Source organism: Equus przewalskii, chromosome 1 (assembly GCF_037783145.1).
Source record: "Equus przewalskii isolate Varuska chromosome 1, EquPr2, whole genome shotgun sequence".
Lineage (NCBI taxonomy): Eukaryota > Metazoa > Chordata > Mammalia > Perissodactyla > Equidae > Equus > Equus przewalskii.
The window spans coordinates 28,282,747-28,291,209 of NC_091831.1; the positions used below are offsets into that span (position 1 = coordinate 28,282,747).

At 60.0% G+C, this 8,463-nt stretch overlaps 1 protein-coding gene across 2 annotated transcripts; it reads left to right on the top strand.

The window, feature by feature from the left end:
* Nucleotides 1-829: 829 nt before the first annotated feature.
* On the top strand, nucleotides 830-6,874 carry FGF8 (fibroblast growth factor 8). 2 transcript variants are annotated; one of them, XM_008520875.2, is made up of 6 exons: nucleotides 830-1,096; nucleotides 1,196-1,232; nucleotides 1,768-1,854; nucleotides 2,074-2,254; nucleotides 5,385-5,491; nucleotides 6,352-6,874. In XM_008520875.2, exons 1-6 carry the CDS (start codon nucleotides 1,065-1,067, stop codon nucleotides 6,640-6,642), a joined length of 735 nt encoding a protein of 244 aa, XP_008519097.1. In that variant the 5' UTR covers nucleotides 830-1,064; the 3' UTR covers nucleotides 6,643-6,874. The 2 variants fall into 2 exon arrangements, with proteins under 2 accessions (XP_008519097.1, XP_008519099.1); XM_008520877.2 differs by having other exon boundaries at nucleotides 2,107-2,254.
* The last annotated feature ends 1,589 nt before the right edge of the window (nucleotides 6,875-8,463 follow it).

An 8,463-nucleotide genomic window follows, 5' to 3' on the forward strand; every position in this document is an offset into this window, starting at 1 on the left:
GTGGCAGAGGGACCTCTGGACTCTGCCACATAGGTGGCTCGTGGTTCCTCTTAAACTTCAGGCTAGTGTGGGTATGGGGGCAGAGGGGGCATAGTGGCAGGGGTGATGGTGATAATGGGGGCGGGGGCCGGGGGAAAGGAGACATTTCTCTCTCTCAGGGCCTTCTTGAAAGACTGAGGGAGACACGGGAGACCGGTAAGGCGGGGTACTCAGCAGAAAGATGGGGGGGTCGGGTCCCCATCGCACACCCACGCACTGCCGGGGAGACCAGCGCACAGCCTTTCATTCCAGAGTTAGCGGCCACTTCCAGGGAGCAGGCCCAGCCGAAGCACACAGTAGGTGGCTCAGAGACCCTCCATATAGCCTAAGGCGTAAGCAGACCGGGCCCCACGCTGGAGACCTGGGCCCTTCCGACTCTGGAGCACCGGCGGTCCAGGAAACCCCAGCCGAGGGTCTCGGGACCCCACGGAGCCCGCGGCCCGAGGCGCCCCCCATCCCCGCGTGCCCAGACCCCAAGAGCGCGCGAAGGGACCGGCCCAGGATGGGGGCAGGCGCCCACACTCGTCGCCCCCGCCCCTCCCGCGGGTCCCCAGACCCCTCCCCTAGCCTGGACCCCCAATCCCAGACCCGCCGGCCGCCCCGCCCCGGTCCGCCCCGCCCCCGCCCAGGGCTGCGTCCCGGCCCCAGCTCCCAGCCGGGGGCTGCGGGCTCCGGCCGCCCGCCCCGCGCTCCCCCCTCGCGCCCGGTGCGGCGCCCCCCGCCCCCACCCCTCCCCCTCCCTTCCCACCTACCCACCCACCCTGCCGGCCCGTTACCCTCCCGCCTGCTCCGGCTCCTGAGCAGCCAGCGGCCACCGGCTCCGCCAGCGGCGCAGAGCGACTCAGCGCGGCGCGGCGCGGCGAGCTCGACATTCCACGGGACCCGCGGAACCGCGTCGGGATCGCCGCTGGTCTCCCGCACCCGAGCCTTCCTCGGTCGCCGCTGCCCTCGGCTCGTCCGTCCGCGGCCGCCCGCGGGCCGGCGTGATCCCGCCGGGGCTCTCCGTGCTCCCCGGGCCGCGCGCCATGGGCAGCCCCCGCTCCGCGCTGAGCTGCCTGTGAGTACCGCCGCCACCCCCGCGGCCCCGCCGGCCAGCTCCGCGCCCTCTCGGCTCACACCGGCCCCTCTCTCTCCCGCCCGCTTTTGTCTCCCACAGGCTATTGCACTTGCTGGTTCTCTGCCTTCAAGCCCAGGTAAGGCGCACTGCGCGGAGGCGGGGGCCGGGGGGCCGGCGGGGGAAGCCAGTTGACAATGTCGGGCAGGGGCACGAGGACGGACCCTGCGGCCGGCGCGGCAGGGCTGGAAGGAACCTTAGCAGTCCAGCCCCGAACTACCCCGAGGAGGGAGCTAAGGAACAGAGAGGTAGCGCCCTGCCTAAGGTCACACAGCCAGGGAGTGGCAAGTCTAGAACCCGAGGTCTCGGAGTCCAGCGCTGTCTCGCACGCAGCCTAGGCCAGGTTGGGGTGGATGGGGAACTCTACAGGCAGCCACACCTGGTCGCCGAGGAAGGGGGCATCCGGGGCCAGGGGGCGTTCGTTGTCAGAAGTCCAGGTGACTGCCGCAGGGACCCTCTCCGCGGCTCTCTAGGGAGACTTGCGGCGGGTCTGGCCGAAAGATCAGGTACCCAGGCCCTCTACGCTCTCAACATTTGCTCCGTAAATTTGTCTTTATAAATGTCAGGGGTCGGGCAGCGCTGCCTCTCTACTTAAAAGCGCCCTGCTCTTCTAGGAAGGCCCGGGCGGGGGGCCTGCGCTGGGCAGGGAGCTCGCTTCCCTGTTCCGAGCTGGCCGGGAGTCCCAGGGTGTTTCCCAACAGGTGGGTCCAGATCCTTTCCCATCGCGGGCTCATCCATGCTAGGTTGGGTCTGTTCGACTTTCCCGGGTCGGGGGTGGTGGCCCGACCTGTTGGTGGGATCCCCAGCCCCTGCCGGCTGCCTGGGGCAGTGGAGGGGGGTGCAGGGCGATGGGGGCCACTTGGGCCCCTGGGCGGAGTAGCATTATAATGGCGTGTTGTGTATTTTTCAATTTCCTAAAGGTAACTGTTCAGTCCTCACCTAATTTTACACAGCATGTGAGGGAGCAGAGCCTGGTGACGGATCAGCTCAGCCGCCGCCTCATCCGGACCTACCAGCTCTACAGCCGCACCAGCGGGAAGCACGTGCAGGTCCTGGCCAACAAGCGCATCAACGCCATGGCAGAAGACGGGGACCCCTTCGGTAAGGCGCGCAGCACCGCGGCGGGGTAAAGGGAGCTTGTGGAACACGCCTTCCGGCTCCGGCTGGCCTGCCGTGACTGCACTCGCCAGGCCCCGTCTGCGCTGGCCAGAGGCCTGCAGGCGTCCCAGCTCAGAACGGAAGGAGTTAAGACAACCGAGCGTCTGGGGGGTCAGCTGAAGGGAGGGCTGGGGAAGGGACCTCGGGGAGTAGTTGGCCCACAGGTGCCCCTTCCCTGCCCAGCAGATGACTGAATCCAGGAATCTCCCTTTACACCTCCCCCTCTGTACACCCATCCCCTGCTGCAGGTGGAGGCAAAGGGTTCAGGGGAGGGGGCCCAGGTTTGAGGGAAGCTCTTGAAAGAGGATATGTCACCAGGGCCCACAAAAGGAGAGTGGGAAAGAGAAGGGAGAGAAATCCCCCCAACTCTCCCAGCTTGAGGGGTGCTGTGAACCTTAAACACTTTGATCAGAAGGGTCAATTACACAGGGGAACTAGGCTTGGAAAGGGGCCCTCCCTGCTGCACTTACCCAGGGACCCAGGCGGCCGGTCAGAGCGGGCTCGCGCCTCCCCGCGGGCTGCTGAGGACAGGGAGCTACTGCCGGCCGAGAGGCTGAGGACTGATTGATTTCTAAAACATTCAATATTCCTGCCTTGAAACAAGGCCAATTTCCAGAGTCCTGGATGTACCAGGAGAAAAGCAAGCCCTCTGGGCGGCTGGTGTTGTTTTTAGAGAGCGATTATTGTGAGTTTAAAAACCTTTAAATAATGACCAAGTTAAACAAGCATGAAAGGAGAGGGGAAGACTCTATTAAAATGTAATAAAAAGGTGAGGCATTTTAAGAGCTAAGAAGAAAAATGAAGAATGATATAAAACAGAAAAAGAACGAGCCTTTTTTTCAGATGTGGAGTTTGAAAGGGGTTGCAAGTCTGTAAATGTTAAAAAAGAGGCTCAAGATTGTTCTCTATGAATCTCTGGAGAGACCCCCGCGTCTGGCAGAGCGATTAAAACTCTTCTTACTTTCACCTTTTTTAACATTTCCTGAATACTTTCTCCTCTTCTCGAGCCAGTTTGGGGGATCGAGTATGTCTCACTGCATTTTTTCTGCATCGACGTAGCTGACTTCCCTTCAAAGCTGGAGAAGGAGACATAATTTTCCCGGGATAAATCTGTCACTGGGGTGGAAGAAGAGGTTTGAAAATGTTAAGCTTTCCAAAAGCCCGGGCGGGAAAGCCGCTGTAAACTGCGGCCCCAGCTCCCCAGATCGGTCCAGGAAGGAGAGTGGGGGACTCTCGGCAGTGGGGGTGGGGGCGGCCTGCCTGGTGGCCGAGCTCCCCCGCTGGGCTGGCAGGGCCAGCCTCCCATCCCTTTGTCCCTCTAAACTGGCTGCTTGCTGCCCTTCTCAGCTTCCAAGGAAAGGGGATGAAGGCCTGGCCCCTCCTGGGTTTGCTCCATTGGAGCAAATGGTTCAGCATCCTTGGGTTTGGAGGAGGAGGAAGAGGTTAAGCTGGCCATGGAGAAACTCGTCTTCAGACATCAGAGGTCTGATGCCCACTTCTCTCTTTACGAGTATAGGAGGCTTCCCATGTTCCTGCCTGCCGGGCAGGAGTAGGAGCTGGAGGGCCCCAGAGCAGAGGCTTAGGGTGGGCAGCCAGGATGGGAAGAGTCTGGGAGAGAATGGCAGAGAGGTCCCAGTTGCTTCCTTACAGGCCCCAGGAAGGAAGAGAGGGGCCTACTCCACCCCAATCTGCCCCATTTGGTCAGAATCTTCAGAGTGGGATCCTCTTGTCCATTCTCCAGTCAGCGTCCTTCCTGGCCCTTAGAAGCAGCCACTCCTTGCTCTGGAAGGCAGACCAGGAGAGGGATGAGCAGACTGTCTGGGTCCAAGAGGAGGTGGGTGGGAGGGGAGGTGACAGATGCCTTTCCCTGGCTGACTTGGAGCCAGACTGGGGACTTGACCACTGGGTCCCAACTCTGTGCTTATGTGAAGTGGGGGTGGTAGGCACAGGCTGGGCAGTAAGGGCTGCATTGCTAACCTGGATGCCCACCCCCAGCCCCCACCCCCTTTAGTTTCAGGGACAGAAATGGTGCCACCTTGTCCGAGCAGGCTGGGAAGCAGCTCTGAAGTCCTAGCCCCTTCTGTCCCATCCCAAACAGATACGTCAGCCCTCACTCCCTTCTTGCGGACAGGCTCCAAGGGTGGCTGGCATTATGCAGAGAGTGGACAGGGACCTTGGCTTCTGTGGCAAGTTGGCTGTCTAAGGGGTGGGGGAGGGGGAAGAAGGCAGAGAATCCAGCTCCCTGTCTCCTGGCTGTCCAGACTGAGAGGCCAGCGCACCTGATTTTCTCCCTTCCTCACCCGCAGAAAGTCTTTGGTCACTAGGGTGAGAAGCCCAGCTGTGATGGAGTCTGAAACAGACATGGCTATTGAGGTGTTGATTCCTGGACCCTGGGACTGGGGACTGTAGTGCCTGGGATCTGCAGGGAAGAGGCAGAAACCTCCCGGCTGGGGGGTTCTGGGAAAGAAGCTGGCTATAGGCTATGTGTAGGGAGAGCTGTCCCCATCCCCGTCGCCTTCTCAGCAGAGCAGGGGTAGGGGTGTGGGAGTGGCCAAGGCTGTGAGTTAGAACTCGAGGTGCCAGAAACAGGAGAGAGTGCTTTCACGCTTGGACTGGAGGTCACCACTGCACCCCAAGGTTTATAATGATCTGTGAGGCATGTGCACATAATATTTTGAGTTGGAAGGATCCTCAGAGATCTTTTGATTAGTAGTAAAACTCTAGTCATGAAGCCTTGACATAAAAGTCATTACTGTCTGGTTTTTAAAGAGGGTCTTTTCAATTTGCTGGTCCCAAGACCCCTTTGCAGAACCCAGTTTGTATGCCATGATCTTGTCTATCCCCCTCGGTAAACCCAGGTGAGGGGCCTGAGGCCCAGAAAGGGAACTTGATGTTTCCTGGGGTTGCCCAGCATATTAGTAGCTGGGCTGGGACTGGAGCCCACGTCTTGGGTATCTGGCCTTGGAGCAGTTGCTGCTGGGATGTGATAAGTCTGTGGGCCAGCTGAGGCGAGGACATGGAACAGTGGGGGTCAGGGAGCTTCCAATAACCGTCCCCTCACCTTCCTCGACAGCAAAGCTCATTGTGGAGACAGATACCTTTGGGAGCAGGGTTCGAGTCCGAGGAGCTGAGACGGGCCTCTACATCTGCATGAACAAGAAGGGGAAGCTGATTGCCAAGGTGAGGCCCCAGAAGGAAGGGGGCCCTGGGGCCTGGGAGGTGGGCTGGACTGCCTGAGCTCCTCCAGGATCCCAACAGGGTGGGCAGAGAGACACAGGGCCACCTTGGGGTTACCTAATGATTCGGTGGGGGGTTCAAGGAGGTGAGGGAGAAGGAAACTGCTTGAGAGATGAAAAGCTATAAAGGCAAAGGAGGAAGAAGGAAGGCTAGGGAAGGGGCTGGGGGGGTTGGTAAATTCCATATATCTTTTTAACAAATCGCCAAATTGCTTTGCTATTATGTCCAATTACATGGTACCAGCAATTGGAATGTTCAGTAAGCCGCAGGCCCAGCCCCTAGGCCGAGCTCTGAAATGGCCCCATTAGTCACGGCTCCTCTCCAGCCTCGAGCTCCCTGCTTCCTGGGCTTCGGGGCCTTGGGGCGCCGCAACTCTTGGAAGGCCTCCCCTCCCCCATAGGGTGGCTGCCCTGGGGGCGGGAGGCCCAGTCCTGAGGGCCTGAGGAGGGCAGGTGGGGAAATGCGTCCTAGCAGCTCAGGCCAGACTGATGGGCAGGAGGCCAGGGCAGGCAGGGTCTGGGCCCCATCTCTGCCTCTCTGTCTTGGGGCCCAGCCCCTCGGTAGACAACCATGTGTCGCTGCTGCCCAGGAGGACAGGAAGTTGCCGGGTGGGCTGCGGGTTGTGAGGGATTAGAGAGCCGGTGCCCGGGCAGGGGGTGGGGCCGCAGCTCCTGCCCACCCTGCCATCTGCTGGGGTGCCCACCTGCTGTCTGGGGCCGCCTGCCCTCTGCCTCTGGCGGGCGGGGGAGGGCGGGGGCTCAGAGAGAGCCCAGTAACGCCTTGTCTGGCCCCCATGCCTGCAGAGCAACGGCAAGGGCAAGGATTGTGTCTTCACGGAGATCGTGCTGGAGAACAACTACACGGCCCTGCAGAACGCCAAGTACGAGGGCTGGTACATGGCCTTCACCCGCAAGGGCCGGCCCCGCAAGGGCTCCAAGACGCGGCAGCACCAGCGCGAGGTCCACTTCATGAAGCGGCTGCCGCGCGGCCACCACACCACCGAGCAGAGCCTGCGCTTCGAGTTCCTCAACTACCCGCCCTTCACGCGCAGCCTGCGCGGCAGCCAGAGGACTTGGGCCCCCGAGCCCCGATAGGGCCTGCCCGGCCCCTCCCCGCGGCCCCAGCGCAGAGATTTTCGTCTGATGGGAGCACAGACAGAGAAACTCGAGCAAGATGAGGTCTGCGCTACTGAAGGCTGGGGAGGAGCTGGGGGAGCCCCGGGTTCTCGTTGTTGATAATTGTTTGCTGTTGGGTTTTTTTGTTTTTCTTGTTTTGTTTTTGTTTGTTTTTTTAAAAAACAAAAGAGAGGCTCTATTTTTGTATTCCACTTGGCTGTGGTGTCTGTCTTCTTAACTCTCAGGAAGGTCTGTTAGTGGCCCGGACTGGGGTTCCAGAGGGGGTTCCCTGGCCGTGGGGGGCTTTTTCTAGTCCAGCAGAGGTGCTCCTGAGACCCCAGCACCTGCGGGGCAAGCTGGCCAGGCAGCCAGGGACTCCACTGCACCCCAGGTGGGGGCGGGGAGGAAAGGGTTGCGGCTGAGGTCAAGGGTGTCAGTGAAGGTGGTTGTTGTGTATTAGTTGCTATTAAATGACTGAAGTATTTATTTAACTTGCATGTGAAAAATGTATGTTGGAGAGTGAGTCTGCTGGGGTCAGCCCCTCTCCCCCTGCCCTGCCCCAGCTAGTGGGTGGCTGGGAGATACAGCAAATGGGACACCAGCTCTGACTCTAGCCTGCTTTCAGCCTAAGGACCCATGCCTGTCAGCCGTCCCCATCACTGTCTCGGGAGGGGTTTTCCTGGGAGGACAGAAGCAGGGAAAGGGGCAAGAAGAGGCTCTTAGCTGGTCCTCGGAGCTCTCAGACATGGAGCTCATAGCTCTTAACAAGAGTCATTGGTAACACTTCCCCAGGCCACCTCTGGGCCAGAAATGATGACTCTGCCAGGTCCAGAGCTGCAATCATAGATTCAATGAGTCTTTGAAAAAGTACCTCTCTGTGTGTGCCTAGGTCTGTGTGGGAGACAGATCAGGGATGCCAGAGCTGGTTCTCCGAGTATCAAGCTCCAGAAAATGAAAGAAAAGAGCAGCTGCCAGGGTGCAATGTGGGGGTATGTTGGTGGGGGGACTGCCAAGGCTGGTGTTGACAATTGTGACATGAAACAAGTGTTAACTTTGGGAGATCTGGGTAGAGAGCTGTGAGCAGAAGGTGCTGAGCTCAGGTGCTGCAGAGAGCCCAGGGGGCTGTGGTCCAGGGAGAGACTGCTGACCTTGGAGAGATGGGGCCCAGGGGGAGGAACTGGGTGTGGGATGGGAGGGGAAGCTCAGGGGCCAAGAGCTGAACTCAAACTCTGCACTGGAGGAGAAGCAGCGGGTCGTGTCAGAAGGACTAGGCCGTGAGGGAGAACTGCAACGGAGGAAGGAAGACCAGGCCCGCTGTGGCTATGGTAGAGCAGGTCATGGTGTAGGCAAGAGGACTGGCCCACGGTGGGTGGAGGGGTATGTGTTTGGATGTGGACTGGTGACATTGGCATCACACTACACTGAGGGAGAGCCCAAGCCTGCAGGCAGCAGGTCTCCTGAAGGCAGAGCTGGCCCAGTCTTCATAACTGAAGCCTTCCATTCTGACTGCTTCTGCTGCCTCCTTTGAGGGTGCCCCTGGGCTGGTCCCTGACCCAATCCAGAAACTTCTTCCCTCGGGGCCTCTGTTCTTTGCCACCTCCTTTGGGTGAGGGTAACCCTAAGGCTTCCTAACCACGTGGACCTCCCAGAGTTGCAGCCACAAGTCCCAGGCTTGGGACATCCAGGCAGATCAGGAATTCCAGGGCTCAGTGAGAAGTCTTGGAGTAGAGAGGTTGGGGATCCCCTGGGTTCTGCCTATGCCGCCTCTTCTGGCCTGCTATCGGGGGCAGGGGCTCTGGA